Raw genomic sequence first — 20,504 nt, forward strand, 5'->3', positions numbered from 1 at the left:
CTTTCATATGACATTTAATTGTATACATGAAGAAGAAACTAATTTCAAAATTGTAAAGCATATCAATTCTGTGACTAAATCATATACATGAAGAGAAAATAAATGGTTTATGAAAATTGTACATTGATCCAGAAGTACTCTTTTGCTCTGGCCAAGGCCCCACTTTCACCACCGATGAAATACATCCCTCTGTCATGAAGTTTTGAAAGTTATAAATTGGAATTTAGACCAAAAATTCAAAGCAGTACAGAGCTCACAAACTATTGCTTTGTGCCAGAAGCACATATATATGCAATCTAAACACTGTAGGTCTAACTTCTAAATTTTGACATTAAGCAATAAGGCAGATTTTGACAGTTGATAATTTGAATAGAGTCAAAATGATCCTATTATTCCCAGTCGTTGGATCTGAATCGATGGTCCACAAACATTATAAGAAAACAATAATCCGTGGACGCAGAGACATAAAAATTAAAGGAAAATGGAAAACCGTGCCTCTGTTTTTTTGAAGTAGAAACAGTGGAAATGCACTCCACAGATCTTACTGCGTTATCATTTTGGCATGTACATGTGCCAGGTGGAATTCGTTTGATCTCCTTTCAGTCTCCAATTCCCATGTAACATGTGTCGAAATTGTCAATATTCGTAGGTAAACTAAGTCCGTCTAGGCTACATCATACAAACTATGAGATAGCCTGTCGTTTCTTTTCTCTTTTTTTTTTTTTTTCTTTTTTTTTTCTTTTTCTTTTTTAAAGTGCTGTTGTTTCTTTTTTAAGTCGTTGTCGACTTTTGTCCTGAATCATTCAGTGCCATCAGCCGGTTAGCCGAGCCGATGTTGAAGAGTCGCTCAATATTAACTGTTCGTGAAATTTAACCAGTGGCACAAGCGAGAGTTAGGAGGGGGTCCATCAATGCCATCGGTTTGTTATTCAGAAAAGACGGTAAAAAGTTCAACATAATTACAGCGCTACCACTTGTAACATACACCATCTGTGCAGAAGCACATTCGATGATAAAGGAGTGATTGGAAAAATGTTTTTTGTAGTAGTGTTAGCCTTTACTCGGTCTCAAGTTTGTGCCTGCTGTACATAAGCATTACATTTTGGAGTAGAAAGAAACTAAAAAAATATGCTTAAGCCATACCCATAATACTTAATATTCCAACTTCTATGGGCGCCATGTGCAAAACTTGAACGCGCACATTGATCGATGGAATCCTGCTTTTTATAAAGTAGTGCGGGTATTAGATTTCCCTTTAATTTATTTATATTAGATTTACTATACAATAAAACAAAATATATCAGCTATATTTAACGGAATTGTCCTATGTGGAAGGTTTGTTTTTTTATTTTTTTGGTGATAATAGGGATTTAAATCAAAGCGAATGTGAAGGGCAGGAACAAGGATGACCAGTTTGGTTTGTTCAAAATAATAAATATTGTAAGGGTATCAATGATATTTTTTTTAATTGTTTATCCAATCAGTATAAGCGGATGTGAATAAGATTTTCTTTTCATTAGTTTGTTATGTAACATTTTGTGTAAGAGTTTTCCCTAAAGTATAATTAATAAATATAAAGTTACATATGATATTTTTTATTTATACATATAACTATATAACTTCATTATTATGATTAGATTGATTTACATTACATTTCATATAATCTTTTATTTAGTATTCTAGTATAAAAAAAATATTTATCAAACATTTTATAAAGTTTTTTTTATTTAGTAATTTATAATTAGATTGATTTATACTATACTTTATCATTTTATTTAATTAATAATTTATATCTTTTAATATTAAGGGATAAAAAAATAAAAAATTAGAATTTTTTATATTTTGTGGTATTCGGTACATGATGTATTTAATATATATATATATATATATATGAGGAGGGTTCAAATGCCTCCATTTTTTGTGCCTCCATCATGCCTCCATTTTTAAAAACTTTAATAACTCAAAATTTAAATCTTAAAATTCAAAATAAAACCGTTGGATATGAACTACATCATTTTATCTATGTACGTGTAAAAAATTATGGCATTTCAACTTTGTTTTGATTATCATCTTGAGCTTGTAAATATGTATACTAATGTGGATAATTTATAGACGTTGATTTTTCAACTTATTGATTCATATAAAAGCAAAATCAAAATGTGATAATTTTTTATTGACGCATAGAGAAAATAATATAGATCACATCTAACGGTTTTATTTTGACATATATTTAAGTTTTAAATTTTGAGTTATTAAAGTTTTCAAAAATGGAGGCATGATGGAGGCACAAAAAATGGAGGCATTTGAACCCTCCTCTATATATATATTTATTATATTTTTAATATATATTTATTTATTTATTATATTTTTAATCATATAATTGTTGATTTAATTTATAGCTATTGAAGAAGGGGGGTGCTATATTGAGGGCATCTATTCTAATTTTGAGAGCTAAGAGAGTTTTTTTTCTCTAAATACTAATTTTATCCTTCTCTTTTTCTCTCTTATCCAATTAATTAAAAAAAAATAAAGGAAAGTTTCCTCTGACCAAATAAAGGAACTGACCCATTTTTCTCTCTAACCCAAATAAAAGGAAAGTTCTCCGCGGTAAAACCGCCAGAGATTAATGGTGACAAAAATACTAGTGCTGAGACGTGCTGGTGCTCATTTTTTTTATCGCCATATGTATAGTTTATTTAATGACATACATCAATTACTTCCTACCAAGAGAAAAAATCAGCTCCTACCAAACCAGAAAACAACTGACAACGTAGCCTGTGTACCAGTCAGTACCAGAGTACCTAAAACCTCCTATATTACTTAGAGAAATGAGAAAAAATAAAAGAGACATGCCCTATAAAAGTTTCATATTGCAGCAAAGGAAAAAAAACAAGTTGTGTGCGCTCTGTTCTTGTTGTGTATTAGTAATATTTTTCTCTAAAACAAATGTAATTACAAAGACTTGAGGAGTATTATATCTAAAAAAATAATAATTGAAGAATAAAATATGTGTGATCTTTCCAATATGATGTATATTATGTATGAGAAAAGATATTCACAAGTTATAACTTCTAAGGGTACTTCCAAGATAATTCACAATTCACTGGATATAAATGATAATTTCAAACATGTGTTATGCACAAAGATAGAGATTATTAAAAGCAACAGAGTGCGCACTAAAAGTTTTCTAATACAGAACTATAGAAAAATTCAAACAAACTTTAAGGGACGTTCAGAGAATTTCGAGGGACAAAGGAGAAATAACGGAGGTGCAATGTGAATATTTGATTGTTTTTCGTTTCCTTCAGCCCCAATTTCAATCATAGATCGGTCCATCAACACGCCAGCTAGCTTTACAATTTACTCATTTAATTGTTTCCTTTTATGTTAAGTGTGCAGCTATTAATGATTCTAGACATATATAGAAATTAAAAAGAAAATGAGCGTATTAAAGAATAAAGATATCACAGCGAGGGTAAATTAGATATTATAATGTAAATAAATATCTTAGCTCTCAAAATTATAATATATGTCCTCAATATAGCACTCTCAATTGAAGAATTATGAGCTAGCTTTATAAGTTGAAAGTTCACTTACCAAAACGTATGATATTTATTCAAGTATTATGTCAAGCATAAATCAATTATAGTAACGTTTAGTAAAAATATTTTTTATAACACCTCCTAAATATTTTTGTTTTCTCTAATTTCTTGATTTCTCTAATATTTTAAATTATAATATTACGAAACTGTTAATATTAAGAGAATAACTGTGGACAATTAAAATTTGTGAAATATATACATAGAGCTAAGAAAAAGAAGTTTAACACAATTGAAAACAGACGATATAATAAGTTGCAAATAAAACAATTGGACCACATCATATAGAAAAGATGCATGAATCTTAGAAAACTTATGAGTTTTGAACTTATGAAGTACGTACTTGGGTTTTATTTGTAAGATAGGGAAAATTATTCATACATCGAACAACTCATTAATTTCCTGTTCTTGTTAATTAAGTATACATATTGACAACTTAGTGCAGATATATATGCGGTCGGAACTCGAATAAATCAAACTGAATTAAACAAATGAAAAGTGAGTAAATGTCGAGATCTGCATGCCATTAGTTTGACTAATGAGTCAAATGCAAATGAGCAGTTGGGCAGTGCACCATGAATTAATTAAACAAAATAGGGGGAATTTTACCTATATCCCTCAAAAACATCAAAATGACATATTTCCTCTAATTTTTGAAATTATATATTTCCCCCTCTAAACTTCAAAAACTCACATATTTACCCATTTTATTATCTTTTATATTAAAACTCATTCTAAATTGATAAAATACCTATTTTACCCTTAATTAAAGGTATAAAAAACTCCATCGAAGTCAAATTTGAATCTAGTGGAGGGTTCCTCTACCTTCCGATATGCGCGTATCGCAATAAGATTAATCCGTGTTTGTTTCACTATTCATGCTAATCTAGCGCACACAAATCTCAAAGTAATTTTGTTATGCGTGCATTGCATTAAGATCTGTGCATGTTGCTTCAAGATTCGTGATGATTTAATGCGGACATATCTTAAAGCAATTCAGACGGTAGAGAAATTCAAATTCAAATTGGAGTCAGATGGGAGGTTTATGCTTTTTAATAAAATAGTAAAATATGTATTTGATAAATTTAGAATGTGTTTTAATATAAAAGACAATCAAAGGGAGGAATATGGGAGTTTTTGAAGTTTAGAGGGGTAAATATGTAATTTCAAAATTTAGAGGGGGGAATAAGTAATTTTGAAGTTTTGAAGGGTATACGTGAAATTCTCCCAACAAAATAAGATGAAGGCACCTCAGATCTGCCTCGAGGTGAGTCACTATGTACTAGATTTATTCCCTCCATGTAAATTAATGATTGGTTTCTGCCACAAATTAAAGAAGTTTTCATCGTTGGATGGGTTCATGGATTTTTAAAACGGATTTTCAAACATTTGTGTACCATGACTTTTAAAGCACACAGCTACGCAACAAGCAAGCTTTAATTAAATTGCATCACACATAATCATGAGATTTATAATTTACCTATTCAATGAGATTTGTTGTTTGTATTCTAAATTTGAAGAGAAAATATATGTAATAACAAAACTAATAACAAAACTAACCTGCTTGTTAATTTAGACCAAATTGAACCATATTTAAATTAAATTGGACCAAATTTGTACCAAATTGTTACTAAAAACAATACTTGTAAATTTTTTAGTATGACATCATCATGTGGTACAAAACACACCCCAGATGTGATGACTCGCTCGGACTTGGACGAGGAGCTAGCTCAGTCCAAGTTTCCACAGATGATACAGGAAAATATCAGCACATTGGTCTGGTATCCGACCACGGGACACAAGATCTCAACCGCATATGTAATTTTAAATTTGATATGTAAGTAACTAACGATGTGGTCGGACATCCACACATATCTCGAATAAACATATGCGCTTCCCAACTTGCTCTGTTTGACATTTGCAGGTATTTCAAGTAAGAAAGACAAAAAGAAAGACCAAAAAAAACTTCAAAGTTAATTTAGTAAACACTGCACATAGAGTGGTTAGAATAGAATGAGAGGATCCGTCACCATCTTGCTCTATTTGACATTTAAAAAATAATACAATAAGTATTTATTATGTGCAATCTGGATTCTATTCTCATAACTAGCATTACTCAAAAATACATATGTGCCAATTTTAAAATTCTGAATTCAATATACACACACAAATATATAAGAATTAGACTATGTATTTAAATTAAATTAATCAAGGATTTATTTTGAAAAATAGACAAGGGAACCCATATGACATGTTAATCTTATCATTATTTTTTTATGTGAAAGGCATCGGCAGCGTTTGCCTTTCTTTTCAAGTGGGAGAAGGGTCCTACCTTCTCCCACTTACCTCCCATTTGAGCCCACTTGGAAAACTTGTTTTTCCTTGTTTCCATTTTTATGTTAGGGAATCTCTTTTTTCTTTCTCTCCTTTATTTCCTCTACTGTCCGGGCTATTTAATGACCGGTTTGGACATTTTTAAAAATTTACCCAAAAAAGGTGGGCATTATTATTAATTTTTAATTAATGTTGGATATTAATAAAAATGTTCGGATAATCATTGAAACCAACATTGTTTTAAATTTTAACATTCAATTTGGTTCGCTTTTAGGTGTTATTTATGATCGCTTCATTCGATTTTTACTTTTACTTAACTGAATAAATTGATCCCGATTAAAATATAAACACTTTTATCTTTTGAAAGCAACGATAAAAAAATGGAACATGTTGACTGACCTGAATAGATCATCATGCCAATAAGTTTTTACTTGAAATAAAGGGTACTATTCATCTATCCTGATTAAAATATAAAATCATTCATTTCTGTCAATTTTTTGTAAATTTTGCAGTTTCAAATTACAATTACATAGCATTTCTATGATTAAAATTTCAAGAGAAATAATTATAGTACAGGAATCATCCTAGAAAGCCACCAATAAAAGAAAATAAAGCAACTTGTAATAAATTATATCTTATAGAAAAAGAAACACACCTACTCCTCCATGCATTTTCTTGCCACTAGTCAATTATTTTAAATTGGATGATATGGACAACCAAAATAGCAAAATAGAGGAGTAGGTGTTTAATAAAAGTACATGAGTTTAATAAATGTATTTATAATATTATTATGTAAAATATTACACGCTAATATAGTGTGTGTTTTAAAGAAAAGAGTTTAATAAATTAAAATGACATTAATATCATACTAGCCGAAAAAGTACTTGCATTCGGCTTTCCCGTGTCTACTGAGGCAGGAGCCACTTCCTTTAGGTGCATTCAAGCTTAGAGGAGAGCACCCATTTGTATGGACTTGGAATGTCTTGAAATTAATACTCTCTCACCAAGCAATTCGGTTTCTAATTATTAGTATGCTTAATCCTAACTTAAGACTTCAAATACAAATTTATTAGACGGTTATAAGATGGCGTAAGTTTAACTTTAAATCATCTATCTAAATGTTACCTATTTCATCAGTAGAATTTGCTGCTAGTAAATTAAAGAATATTTTTGCTATTTTCTCTCTCCTGCTTAATTTAGATCAGCTAATTCTATTCTGCAACCAAACGAAAACATTTTAGGTCGATCTAACTTAAAATAAGCAATTTAGGTCAGCGTAAATTTATTCTATTCTACAGAAAAACATGGGAAGGCACAAACTAGATCAATAATTGGAACTATTAATTAATTAGTTGGAGTTGGAATTGGAATTGGAATTATTAGTCTCGGACCCAAAGCAAGTGGCAGCCATTTATATATATGATATAGGCATATATCAAATATATAAATCGGGTAGCTTAATTGGAATTTAAAAAATGATAATAATTTTGATGTGATGCCTCCAGCTGGGAAAAGTAAGAATTAATTTGATGTCAAGCCTAATTGTCTGTCTTCTTTGACTAGTTCCCTTTTCGTTTATGTGTGTGTGTGTGTGTGTGTGTAATGTCATCATATAAGTTAGTTGAGGAACAAAACAATAGATTTTGTCAAGCATGTAGAGCTGGGATCATTAGATTTGCTTAGAGATAAAAGAAGATAGAATGAAGCTTGTAATTTGTTATTTCTTTTTTTTCTGTGTTACCTTTTTGCATTTTTCTACAGAAATGCGAACTTATGGAATCCCTATAGTTTACGACTATCTAAAATATTAAAATGTATTACACGTGACGGAACGTCCTCAAAAGTATTGATTAATTTTCTCACAAAAATACTTCTTCTTAAAAATTATAAATATTTTTGTTTTCCCTAACATCTTGAATTCTATAATGGGCCTTTCATGATTGCATTTGGACCTTATAACTAAGCAATGGGATCTTGACAGACTAAAGAGTTTGCGAATATATAATGGGCCGTTACTTACAGGATCAGTAATGTGTCTTAAATTGATAATTTTGCAAATGGGCCTTTATCCATTTAATTAATTTAGTAATGGGCCTTTAGCAATAGTGATATTTCCCCCGTGAGGATACATGAGATAATTTAGCTCACTTAAGCTTCAATCTGTGCCTATCCTCAAATACTGAGTTACATTATAATATACTACAAATCTGCATAACACACCTGCTTCTCATATACTGAGTTACATTCAAATTACAACAAATAATATTATCAAATATACGTACTGCCACTACAAAACTGGAAAATTGCCTGGAATAGCATTGCCAAATTACCGAATTGCCTAAATTTTGGGTAATTGTTACTTAATTATGAATCTCTTAGCTTGTCTTGACTAACTCATTATAACAGAACACATTTCAATTTGACTTCTTTCTCTTCTTAATTTCTTGCTTTTCCAATTCTCAGCCCCATGATTTTTCATTAGATGCTCAAATTCCTCTAATAAAGCTAACAAATGGCACTGTCATGTTTCCTCTTCTTGCCTGGACCACCCACCCAAGTAGACTACCCTCATGATCAACATCATCATTACCACCATCACTGTGTATGTTTATATATCCTTGTGGTCGCCATCATCACCACCGCCATCGCTACCATTCTGTTGACTAGGAGTCTCTGCACCGGTAGCATTTCCAAGTAATTCATCTTCACAACCATAACTACTGATCCTAACAAGAGAGAGAGAAGGAATTTTGTAATAAAACAATAAATATTTGGTGTCCGCGCGCACAATGATTATGCTGATCTCATCATAACCACTTTTTTTTCCCTAACTCCATGTGTATGTTGCTAATTTTATTTGCAACTGTTCATTTTGTTTATATTATAATTTAAAATATTGAAGAATTCAAAATAATGGAGAAAACACAAATATTATGGATATATGATTATAAAATTTCATTTTTAATAAAGTATTTCATTCCACTAAAATCTAACCAAACATAACATGATTTTACATAAAATTGATGCACGTTTCCACTCTAACTTGTCATGTTGGTTTGAAAGGAAAAATCAGAAAACTGTATTTGTAGTATATTTTATTCAGATAGATAAATGCTAACTAATTACCTCCTAAATTAAATGTGTATTTTATTATTAACAAACACCTAAGAAATCCTAATGTCTGGATTGCTAGTAATTAATGAAAAACAAATAAGGATATTGATCATTGTAAAAAGAGCTATGATTATAAAATTTCATTTTTTAATAACTTATATATTTGGATTTGCCACTTGCTATATAATAAAAAGGAATAGATAATACATTTTTATATTGATATTTAAAATTGTTTTTAATCAATAATTTTTGTTTAACAAACATTAATAGTAGTTGCATGTAACTATTAATCGAATATATAAAAGTCCACCGCATACAAATTTGTTTTTCTCTCTTAAATATTAATTATTTTCAAATATTGTTTGCTTAACACATGCTTGATATAATACTTGAGAGAAGACTAAAATTTTGGCTATCCAACATTTATTTCTGAGTTAAATAGTTATTAGCTTATGATTCTTGAATAAATATAGATTGGATCGACAACTATTTTAAATTTTTTTTAACCATTTATAATAAAAACCCAAAAATAGCCTAGTCCTTTTATCTAATTTTATTTTTATAAATTCTTAGATAGCTTCCAAGTATGTCAATTTTCTAATCCTCCAGATTTGTTTCCTTAGTTGTTTTATTATTCACTGTTGATCAACACAAAACAGAGTAGCAAGATCGTACCTGTACTGTTCCCATCTCAGAATCCAAGTGGAGGAATGGAATATGAATTATCTTATACCAATCTTGACCTAGAATTGGTTGGCATCGGCATATTAGATTTGGACATTTGTCGATGTATAGTTCTTCAAGGTTTTGTGGTAAACCTTTCGGTAATGAAAGAATCTCAGGGCAACAATTAATGTGTAGATTCTTCAAAGAAGTGAGCCTATGTAAAAGGGAAGGAAGGCATCTCAACTCAAAACAATCACGGAACTCGAGCTTTTCGAGGGATGTTAATTGGTTGAACCATCTTTCTTCAACTATCGTATATTCTAATCCAGGGTAGTCTGTTATCAAAAGCGTACGCAGTGATGGCAGTCCTCCTACTCTTGAGAGGCTCCAAATTCTATTGCTGCCTAGGTGCAGGTAAGTTAAAAGTGGAAAACATATTTGTTGTTTATTAATCAAATAAGTATCTATTAGTACTAACTTTCTCAGGTTAATAAATTCTCCAACAATGGAAAGTTCTTTTATACCCGAAAGGTGCATAACCACAAGGGAATTTAAGGGACTACTACCTAAAACCAAATGGTTGCAGACATGAGTTATGCTCAAGTGAGAAAGGGAAGGCATCCTATGTATTGCTTCTTCAATATCAAAATGTTGAAGGTGAGGACACTCTGACAATATAAGCTCTACATTTGATGAGGGGAAAAAATCAATTGGCAGACTGTACAATTCCCTACACCCTTTCAAGTGAAGCTTTTTGATGTCTGGAAACATGCTAGGCCTTACACCCTCCCAAACTTTCCATGATGACATTTCAGAGAATGTCAACTCGCTCAAAGATGGAAAAGCCACATCGGAGCAACCATAAAATTCTTCACCGACCGTATCAATTAATGGTAAATCATGAAAGCTTAGAACTTCGAGGAAAGGGAGCTCCCCAAAAGCAGGAAGCCTTTCCATCCAAAAGCAGTACACATGAATGACCTTTAGATTGCATAAACCTGGATGAGGTAAGAAAACCCAACCTGGAAAAGATTTGCAGCCCCCGAGTTTTAGAATTTCTAAACTGGGGGTTGGGTTTAGAGCATTAAGAACCTCCATTTTCACCTCGGTTGTTGGTTCACGTTCACTGTACTCAAATCTCAACTCTAAACTTTTCAGGTACTTTTTCTTGTCTAGTTGACATTTAACTGCTTCTTCTTTACTAGATACATTATGGAGGTTAGTTAGAAGAAGGTGCCCACTGATTTCATTCATATCCCTCAACTCATTGATCATATGCCCTTTGCTCTTTTCTACACGGAATTCCTCAAGCCCTTGGAGTTTGGTTAGTTTCCCTATACTGGATATTAGAGAAATAGTGTCGGTGCTTGCATATAAATGCTGCATGTTTACAAGTTGATTCATTCCTTCAGGTAACTTATCAAATTTACAACCTCGCACATCTAGCACCTCAAGGTGGCACAAGGTACAAAATTCATCAGGAATCGATTTAATACCAGTGAAAGAGAGATCCACAAATCGGAGATGGGATAATTGGCATGCGACATTAATGGGTTCATTTGTTTCAAGAAAGATATAAGATAAATCCAACAAACGTAGACCATTGTATTTGGCAAAGATATTGCTGATGGATTTGGCACTGCAGTTTGTCCAATTACCAAACAAAATCACAGTCCGTAGTCTTGTACTATTCTGGCATTCCCTCTCTACCGTTGAATTATCACAATCTATTCCCATGTGGCGGGCTAACAATGGGAGCTGATTATTGTGGCTTTTAACGAAACAAAATTCATTAGAGGAAACAGCAATGGCCAAGTCCCGCACTAGATCATGCATGACATACTTGCTGTCACATAATGTTGGCTGCAAGAAAGACCTGTCTACGAGTTTATGGAACCACTCCCTTCCTATATCTTCTAATCTGGTTTCCCCTCTGTCAAGCCTACCCTTCCTATAAAGCCATGTGCAATCCACATCTGAACCAATCTTTCCCTGTCAAATACATACTGTTTTGGAAATATGGAACAAAATACAAAGCACTGCTTTAGCTCAGGATCCAAATAATTATAGCCAATGCCAATAGATGGAAGGATGTCCTTGCAGGCATCTTCAATGTTCCACCAATCACTTCTAAGAATACGTTTCCAGAATTCTCTTTCCAACTTTTTACTCAGCAAGGTCCCAATTACCTCACCTGCTAAAGGCAACCCATTCAACTTTGCAGCAATCTTTTCACCAATAGGTTTCAAGTTAAACACTTCCTGTTGTTTTGAGGGATGCTTCTTTGATTCCCCTGTTTTGAAACCAGCAAATGTGTAATGTTCAAAAAGTTTCAGAAAGGATTCTTTTTGCAAAAGTTCCAGTGTTACTTCAGGCACAGTTCTTATTGCATTTGCAATGGTTGTGCTCTGGGTGGTTACAACAACAACACTTCCAATCTCCCCATAATATAGCACAGACACCAGCTCTCTCCAATCGAGGTTTGTCATGTCCCTCAAATCATCTAAGATAATTAAGAATCTGTGATTTTTTATTTTTTCTTTAAGCTTCTTTCCAACATTTTCCAAATTCATCTGTGAGTAGTCATTCATACCACCATCAAAAGAACATAATATGTCACACATTATTTTCTTAGCATCACAATTTTCTGAGACATAGACCCAGGCTCTAAGAGCAAAATGCTTTTTCACTCCCTCCTTGTTATAGATCATTTTAGCAACGGCAGTTTTCCCAACTCCACCTACACCAACAATGGAAATTATCTCTGGTTTCTGATTGCTGATGGAATTAGGTTCTGGTGCATTACCCTTTATAGCTGTCTCACTAACCATTGATTTCCCTGGTTTTGGCCTAGAGCTGCTACTCACTGCTCCTATTCCCTGTTGTGAATTGCTAAAACCTCCATATAAAACTAAAAGGTTAAATATCATGTCCAAGATTAACTTGATTTCTATATTGCGGCCAATTATTTCTACACCAGGCGGTAAGGAGGAGCTTGTTTCTCTACCAAGATTGCCCCAATGTTCTTTCATTTTCTCACTACGAATTAATTCAAAAGTTGTTTTGAAATCCCCCTTGCACAGCTCATCAAGCTTATTAACAAGAGACTTCAACTCCTTCAATTCTTTATCAGTAGAAAACATATTTTTAACCATCTTACCAGATGAGGAGGCAATTTCCCTTACCTTACCCTTTCCCTTGATACTCTCACGAATCCTTTTGGCCTCAAACTTATCCATAATATCTTCTGCCTCATATGCAGCATTTTTTATCAGCTCCAGTGATTCCACTAGACCCCTATCAGTAATTTGCCGCTGATCGGCTGCTTCAATCACGCTTTGGATACGGGGAAGTTGGATCCCCAATTTTGTGAGCATATCCTTAGTCCCGGTGTGCAGATCTTTGTTGTCACGGAGGTAGGAATATCCCATATTGACCACCTTGGTAATGATGGCAGATGCGAACCTCCCGCCAATAAACAGCTCAGCTCCTGTCATTTTAAGAGAAACAAGCAGCAAAGAAAAGAGAGGGGAAGGAACTAAGGGATAAGGAAGGTTGTGGTCAATGGAGTGTATGGGGAAGAAAGAGTTACAGGGAAGGAGAGGGGATATCTGTGGAGAAATATGTGGATATAGAAGTTCAGAGAAATATGTGGATCCTGAAATCACCCAGTAATTAATATCTTTAGAAAAGTATGCATCTCATATGATGTAATAGATTAATTGAGACAATCACCTATCTTTTTTCGGTGATGCATCTCATTAAATTACAGCAACAGTATTTCAAAGCAATTATAATTGGTAAGAGCAAAACATTATATCTGAATATTTTGTTTTAAGTTTTTTTTTTTTCTTCTCTTCCTGTTTTTGTTCGGTCCGAAGTAATTGGCTTTATAAATAATATAGCAGCAAAATATTAATTGAAAATTGTATTAAGCCACCTCCATTTGCATTGATTGGAGCTTTGCATGATTGCATTTAGACCTTACAACTAAGCAATGGATATTGACCAATTAATGAGTAATGGGCCTCAAATTCATAATTTAGCAACGGGCCTTTGTCCATTTAATTATCAAGACTGTCATATTGATATTTGGGCCGGGACCATACGATGAGATAATTTTCAATTTGTTTTGTTTCAAATTAATATAGAAGAGATAATATTATTACCAACATAGTTATACTTTGAAAATCTCTTTGGCTATTATTTGTAAATCAATTTCAGGTTTGGTCCTTTGAAATCAGTTAAAGTATCTTCAAATGAGATCGCTGCAAAAACATTACACTACTAGATGATAAGACATGAGCGACAAAGATTTATTTAAAAAAATTTAAATTACAAATTTTCCTTCTAAGTTTATACTATTATATTTACATTTCTAAATTTCAAAAATTGCAACTTCATCCCATTTTTTATGTTTTATTTACTAAGACTCGTTTTAAATTTAAAAGGGAAGAATTCATGTTTCTATTGGTGACATGCACACACAAATATATGTTTATATGTCACCGTGTGTTTGTCACAAATAGAGAAATGAACCATTAAAGTTATCTCATTGCATAATTATGGTTAAAACAAATGACATATGTATTGTAGTAAAAATACCATCCATATTCCAACAAAATAGATTGTGCATTTAAGCTTTTTAATCGTGCCCTTCTAAGCTAGGGTTTAAATGCCAATATTTTTTATGCTTCCCTCATATGTGGGAATAGGGACCATAAGAAATTTTTGTTAATAACTTTAGAAGAGATGTATTTTTTTGATGATTTAAAAAAAAAAGGTGTTTTGTAAAATTTTCCTCTCAATTATATAAACAATTAATTTGGATATTAATTTTGATTATTGAGCCCATAGACAACTGTGTGGGGCGTTGATTCTTGTGTTTTTTCTAATTTTTTTTTAAGTATCAAAGATTAACTGTCAATAATAAAAGAACTAAGAAAACAAATCTGAATATGAAAGTTGAGATACTTGGATGCTCTCTAAAATATTATAAGTTTCTTTTAGATTAAAATGACTTAGCTATTTTTATGTTTTATTTTAAATGGTTAAAGAAAAATAGTTGTCAATCGAATCTAGTGATTCAAAAATAATAAGCTAACTGATAACTCAGAGATAGATTATTAGATCAATATTTCACAATTTTATCTCAAATATTATATTAAGCATGTATCAATAAGGATGAAAATATTTGAGAAATATTTAATATTTTAGACAAAAAATAAAATTTTGATACCGCATACTTTTAAATATTAGATTAATAGTTACATATAACTAGTATTCAAATTTGTTAAAAAAAAATAACTATTTATTAAACAAAACTTATGTAATTATGAATATAAACATGTATTATTGCCTTATATTATGTGCTAAGTCTGATAATTCAAGTAAAAAATATTAAAAATAAAATTTTATAATCATATTTCCTTAATATTTGTGTTTTCTCCAATATCTTGAATTCTCTAATATTATAAATTCTAATATAAACGAAATGAACAGTTGCAAATAAAATTAGCAACATACACATGGAGTTCGGAAAGGAAGTTAAACACAATTTGGAAAAAAAAAAAACAATATAACAAGCCGTAAATTAAATAATTGGACCCCATCAGAGAATATGCATGAGTTTTAAATAAAAATCACATGAACATGCAAATGATTTTTCCATGATACACAGATAAGAGACTATTTTAGCTTTTAAAAGACGAAAATTGAACATTATATATATGTTGCATTTGACCGCCTCTAAATTATTTATACAATTAATTTGGATATTATATTGATATATTTCCATGTTTATTCCTGCTTAATGTTATAAAACGGTATATTAATATTCCCTCTTAAGAAAAAAATAATAAAACTGTAATTAAGAATCACAATTACATAATTTCATCCAAAAGCTGGTTCTAATGAAATGTACATTATTTATGCTAATTAGGGCTGCAAATGAATCGAATCGAACTTAACCCAGTTCGAGTTTGAACTAATTTTGAACCGAACTGGTTCGAAATTGAAGTAGGATTTCAAACTAAAAAGAAGAGTTCGAGTTTGATTCAGTACAATTCGAACTAGTTTCGAACCAAATCAGTTCGAAATTGAAGCATGATTTAGAACTAAAAAGAAGAGTTTTGAACCGAGTTAGACTCAGTTCGAGTTTGACTTGAGCCAAGTTTGAACCAAGCTAAATTTGATTTGTTTCAGAACCGAGCTGGTTTGACTCGTTTTGAACCGAATTTCTTTTTTTTTTTTCGAATCAAAAACTACAAGCTTTTTGCATCCCCAGAAACAACAGAACAATTTAGAAATTAAAAAAAAAAAAGTTCTCACTGGATATTTCTTATTTTAGCAAACATCTTTATTGGTCGTTGGACATTTTGTTTTTGTAGGTAATAACTTTTCATGCTTTTTGACTATTTTTTTTTTTACTTGCGTTTAGAATAACTTAATGTTCGATAGATATAGTTATTGTGTAGCCTCTCAAGATTTTGAGATTTAATAAAAAAAATTATAACTTTGAAGAATTATAATTATGTCATAACATGCATTAAAGCATGGAAAATAAAAAACTTATTTTCCATGCTTTAAGATCTTGTCAAATATTTTATTAAGATCCACAAATGCAAAGTATGTAAATTTATATTTAACATAGATATAAAACTAAAATAAGTGTTGATTTGATTTATAACTATTAAAGAATTATGAGCTAGCTTTATCAGTTTAAAGTTCATGCACTTACCAAAATATATCATATTTACTCAAGTATTATGTCAAGCATAAACCAATTATGGTAACGTTAAAAATATTTTTTTATAACACCTAAATATTTTTGTTTTCTCCAATTTCTTGATTTCTCTAATATTTTAAATTCTAATATTACGAAACTGTTAATATTAAGAGAATAACCATGGACAATTAAAATTAGTGAAATACAGAAGAAGAGCTAAGAAAAAGAAGTTTAACACAATTGAAAACAAACGATATAATAAGTCTCAAATAAAACAATTGGACCACAACAGAGAGAAATGCATGAGTCTTAAATAGAAATCCCATGAAACATGTAAATGACATTTTCATGATACAAAAACATAGAGACTATAAAAAAGGAAGCTTGAACATTTATGCTGTCAATTAGCATTTTGTTACCTCCGAATTATATATACAATCAATTTTTGATCTATTTTTTAATACCATGATGTACAAATACCCTTGTCATCTACTATGAAAATCAACTAATATATGTATCTTCATATCATTCTCTTATTTTAAATGTTTATTTTACTATATATTTAAAATACTTATTTTTATTATATGTGCATATTTGTTAGTGATTTTATTATTCTCGAATGACAACAATGCAATAGAAAAATTATTTTGCTTCTATTTGTGAAAAAGCCTCATATACAAAGAGTAAGAAAATAGGGACCTCTTCATAGATGTATGTTGATTTTATGAATTCTGAAGGGATAATATTTATTGAATATGAAGTAATGATTTATTACAAGTTCCTACATCTATTTATACTAAAAGCTTCTCTAAGTTACCGTTTACAGTACACGTTACCGTTTATTTTATAAACATAAAAGTCTATTTCCTATTTTGTTTATTCTTGACCTCTTGATCTATGATGAGTGTCTGAGATCAATCTTCTATATTTCTTCTTTACTTTCAACAATGTATCATGGAGACTGTGCCAAAAGATAACCATTTCTTGTTTCTTTATACGTCTTCGATTTATCCTGCACCAACAAAATTTTACTTTTATATGACATTTAATTGTATACACGAAGAAGAAACAAATTTCAAAATTGCAAAGCATGTCACTTCTGTGACTAAATCATATGCATGAAGAGAAAATAAGTACTGGCTATATTTCACAAGTAAATTGTCAAATAAATGGTTTATGAAAATTGTACATTGATCCAGAGGTACTCTTTTACTCTGGCAAGGGCCCCACTTTCACCTCCCATGAAATACATCCCTCTGTCATGAAGTTTAGAAAGTTATAAATTAGAATTTAGACCAAAAATTCAAAGCAGTACAGAGCTCACAAACTATTGCTTTGTGCCAGAAGCACATTTATATTCAATCTAAACACTATAGTTCTAACTTAAATTTTGACAGTTAAGCAATAAGGCAGATATACATTTACTAATAAAGAAAAAAATTAGTACTTTGTGAGTATCATATTGCAAATGCATAGGGGAGTTGATGGTACCCTTTCGTTAACATAACAGGTAATGGTACGGATAAAGACTATTTCGTATCCGTTACCCTATACAGTAATTAATAAAAATAAAAATTATAAAATTGTATATATAGATATATATTTATATGGGGATGATGCGTGATTTGATATAGTTTTATTTTGTGGCACCATATTATCCATTTAGCTGACCCATACCGTATTTGATAAGATGGATAAGGTTTTTTTTTCATTAGCTTATTGAGAACAAGTACGAGTACGGGTACGGGTACGGGTACGGGTACGGGTACGGGTACAAGTACGTGTAAGGGTAAAGTTTTCCTTTCGTTAACTTAACGGATGAGGATATGAAAATGCATCCACCCGACCCGTTTCGTACTCGTTGACACCCCTACCAATGAAGAATAATGACCCATCTCGCTTTCTTAATCTCTAATTTAGTATTTACAGTTGCAATCACTCAGCTGTCAGTATTAAATGGGAATAGAAATCGCTTGCCTTTGTTTCATCAAGGCCAAGTTGAACTAGAGTAGGCAAGGTGCCCCAACCGGCTATCTCATTCCAAGTTGTACTTATTGGTGCAAGGGATTGTAGCAACTTAAAACAGCTCCTACTTGAACACTTGGATTCAACCGCCTGTATCATTAATAAACAATAATCATAAAAAGGATCAACGTTGTGCTCAAATTTGATGCGCTGATACCATATTTTAAGAATGTTGTGAAACTTAATTTTATAAATTTCTCAACTACTTTAGTATGATTTAATATTATATTGCAGTGTTCTTTATAAACTTTTGTATATAAATTGAAGTTCAATGTTCAAATTTGCTTATTACTTAACTAATTTATTTAATTTAATCACCAAATGTTTCTAAGATGCAATTCATGTCCAAGACAATTTAAGTAACACTTAATATAAAGCAGCTGAAACATCGATTTGATTGTACAGAACCTTTGTTATAATAGCATTTCTATATCTGCTTTGCCTCAAACTTTCCACATAGAGTTAGTGAAGGGGTTCATGAAAGACAAAAATACCCTTTATATCCTATTTCAAAATATGAACATCCTTGCCCTTCCTTCTTACCTTGCGAAATTGTGTATTCACATCTGGCAAATCCCCCGTGTTGAAAGGGAGGTAATCAATATGGTACATTGTCCTTCCCCATATAAGTTGCAATATCGGGTTTTGGGTCTTATTCTGCTCAGGCAAGCCCGTTTGAGGTTACCCCCACTTCTTTCAACCTCTTTTGTACCAGCTGTTCCACTAGAATCTCCTCAGAGCATGTCCCTTTATGCGCATATACCTAATTAAGGAAGACTGGATATCTAAGATACAATAATATATTAACCCTTTGGCATGCACTGGATATCTATGAAGATTCTGATTTTGGTCCCTAAACATTTTAACTTTTTGCTGTCTAACAATTTTGTGACTTGTTTAACTGAAGAATGATTAACCTAAAGACATGGTATTACATTTTGCAGAAACTTATATCAGTGGGGACCAAAAATTGAATTCAGTAACAACTTGATGATCAAATCAGAGTTCGATTTTGGAATTTAGGGGCCAAAAAGAAAGCAGTGGTTTCATTAACTAAATAGAAAAAAATTATAACAAAATAAAATCAAGTGCTCATGCTGATTCATAGATGGACCTGGTTGGGTCTATTAATATTTGGCATTTTCTAACACACTGGTACATTGGATCTGAGCTTATATTTTATTTCTTTGTAAGCCATTACTGGCCCAGTGCATTAATTGCCACCTCTAGTATTGTCTACAGATGTTTGAGAGAGAAAGAGAAAGGATACACCAATAGATAGAAAGAGATAGAGAGAGAGACTTAACTGTATGTGCACCACAATTAAGCTTTAGCAAGTGAAGAAATAATATCTTCAGGTCTGCCATGTCTCACTAGCAGGTCTAAACCTTTACTTAACAGGTTCTTTTTAAGGTCACTAAGACATTCTATCAAAAACTTGGCTCTCTATGCTGCACAAGGAAATTAATTTAATCAAATAGATAGAATATAACATTTATAAATTACATAAATAATCAAGTAATTGTAATTATTTTTGCAAGGCTATTTCAGGGATGTAAAAAGAAATTGGGGGGTGATATTATTTGAAGGCTACCTCCAGTCTTTGGGAATCCAAAATAATGCAAGGCTATTACAGGGATGTAAATGATCATAACTAAATCCATAAACTGTAATTACAAAGCAATTTAGAAGAACATTTCTGGCTGCCTCCAGTCTTTGGGAATCCAAAATAATACGTGGTACCGAACAAGCGCAGATCCACACAATACACCGGCAGCACGAATTGCAATGCAGCCCAACCTCTCTGATGAGTACCTTATTATCAAGTACACGTAGATAATTTCTGAACCATACTATCACCACCCCATTCCCATTACCATTGCCATTTCTCTTCAAATTGGGGTTCTGATACCTCTTAAATGCCTCCTATGACGCAATTGAGACCTCTTCGGAGGTAATTCCAGGTACCATGTAGTATTTCCGGGAAGAAGAACTGGGTCGACTACTCATGGTTAGACTTAGACAGGGATTGGAGGAAT

General features: G+C 31.7%; 2 protein-coding genes across 4 annotated transcripts; both read right to left on the reverse strand.

Annotated features, from left to right (window-relative positions):
• Positions 1-137: 137 nt before the first annotated feature.
• LOC144545964 (cryptochrome DASH, chloroplastic/mitochondrial-like) lies at positions 138-20,463 on the reverse strand. 3 transcript variants are annotated; one of them, XM_078294512.1, is made up of 6 exons: positions 20,060-20,463; positions 19,773-19,916; positions 19,009-19,228; positions 18,418-18,555; positions 17,630-17,696; positions 17,173-17,452 (listed from the first exon to the last, which is right to left on the reverse strand). In XM_078294512.1, exons 3-5 carry the CDS (start codon positions 19,075-19,077, stop codon positions 17,673-17,675), a joined length of 231 nt encoding a protein of 76 aa, XP_078150638.1. In that variant the 5' UTR covers positions 19,078-19,228; positions 19,773-19,916; positions 20,060-20,463; the 3' UTR covers positions 17,173-17,452; positions 17,630-17,672. The 3 variants fall into 3 exon arrangements, with proteins under 3 accessions (XP_078150640.1, XP_078150638.1, XP_078150641.1); XM_078294514.1 differs by lacking the exons at positions 17,173-17,452; positions 17,630-17,696 and adding an exon at positions 138-189; XM_078294515.1 differs by lacking the exons at positions 19,773-19,916; positions 20,060-20,463 and having other exon boundaries at positions 19,009-19,763.
• Positions 8,166-13,210, reverse strand: LOC144545442 (putative disease resistance protein RGA4). Its single transcript, XM_078294020.1, has 3 exons — positions 11,747-13,210; positions 9,723-11,705; positions 8,166-8,659 (listed from the first exon to the last, which is right to left on the reverse strand). Exons 1-3 carry the CDS (start codon positions 13,208-13,210, stop codon positions 8,651-8,653), a joined length of 3,456 nt encoding a protein of 1,151 aa, XP_078150146.1. The 3' UTR covers positions 8,166-8,650.
• Positions 20,464-20,504: the final 41 nt, after the last annotated feature.

Source organism: Carex rostrata, chromosome 28 (assembly GCF_964058835.1).
Source record: "Carex rostrata chromosome 28, lpCarRost1.2, whole genome shotgun sequence".
In the NCBI taxonomy this organism is placed as follows: Eukaryota; Viridiplantae; Streptophyta; class Magnoliopsida; order Poales; family Cyperaceae; genus Carex; species Carex rostrata.

What these genes read in the sequence shown, in the direction of transcription:
- LOC144545964 (XM_078294514.1), bottom strand. Translation starts at nt 19,077, where the DNA reads ATGTACCATATTGATTACCTCCCTTTCAACACGGGGGATTTGCCAGAT. An exon ending in TGAATACACAATTTCGCAAG is followed by an intron (nt 18,556 to 19,008) that starts GTAAGAAGGAAG and finishes TTAATGATACAG; the next exon opens with GCGGTTGAATCCAAGTGTTC. An exon ending in TTGGCCTTGATGAAACAAAG is followed by an intron (nt 190 to 18,417) that starts GCAAGCGATTTC and finishes ACTTCATGACAG; the next exon opens with AGGGATGTATTTCATCGGTG.
- LOC144545442 (XM_078294020.1), bottom strand. Translation starts at nt 13,210, where the DNA reads ATGACAGGAGCTGAGCTGTTTATTGGCGGGAGGTTCGCATCTGCCATC. An exon ending in CTGAGCTAAAGCAGTGCTTT is followed by an intron (nt 11,706 to 11,746) that starts GTATTTTGTTCC and finishes TGTATTTGACAG; the next exon opens with GGAAAGATTGGTTCAGATGT.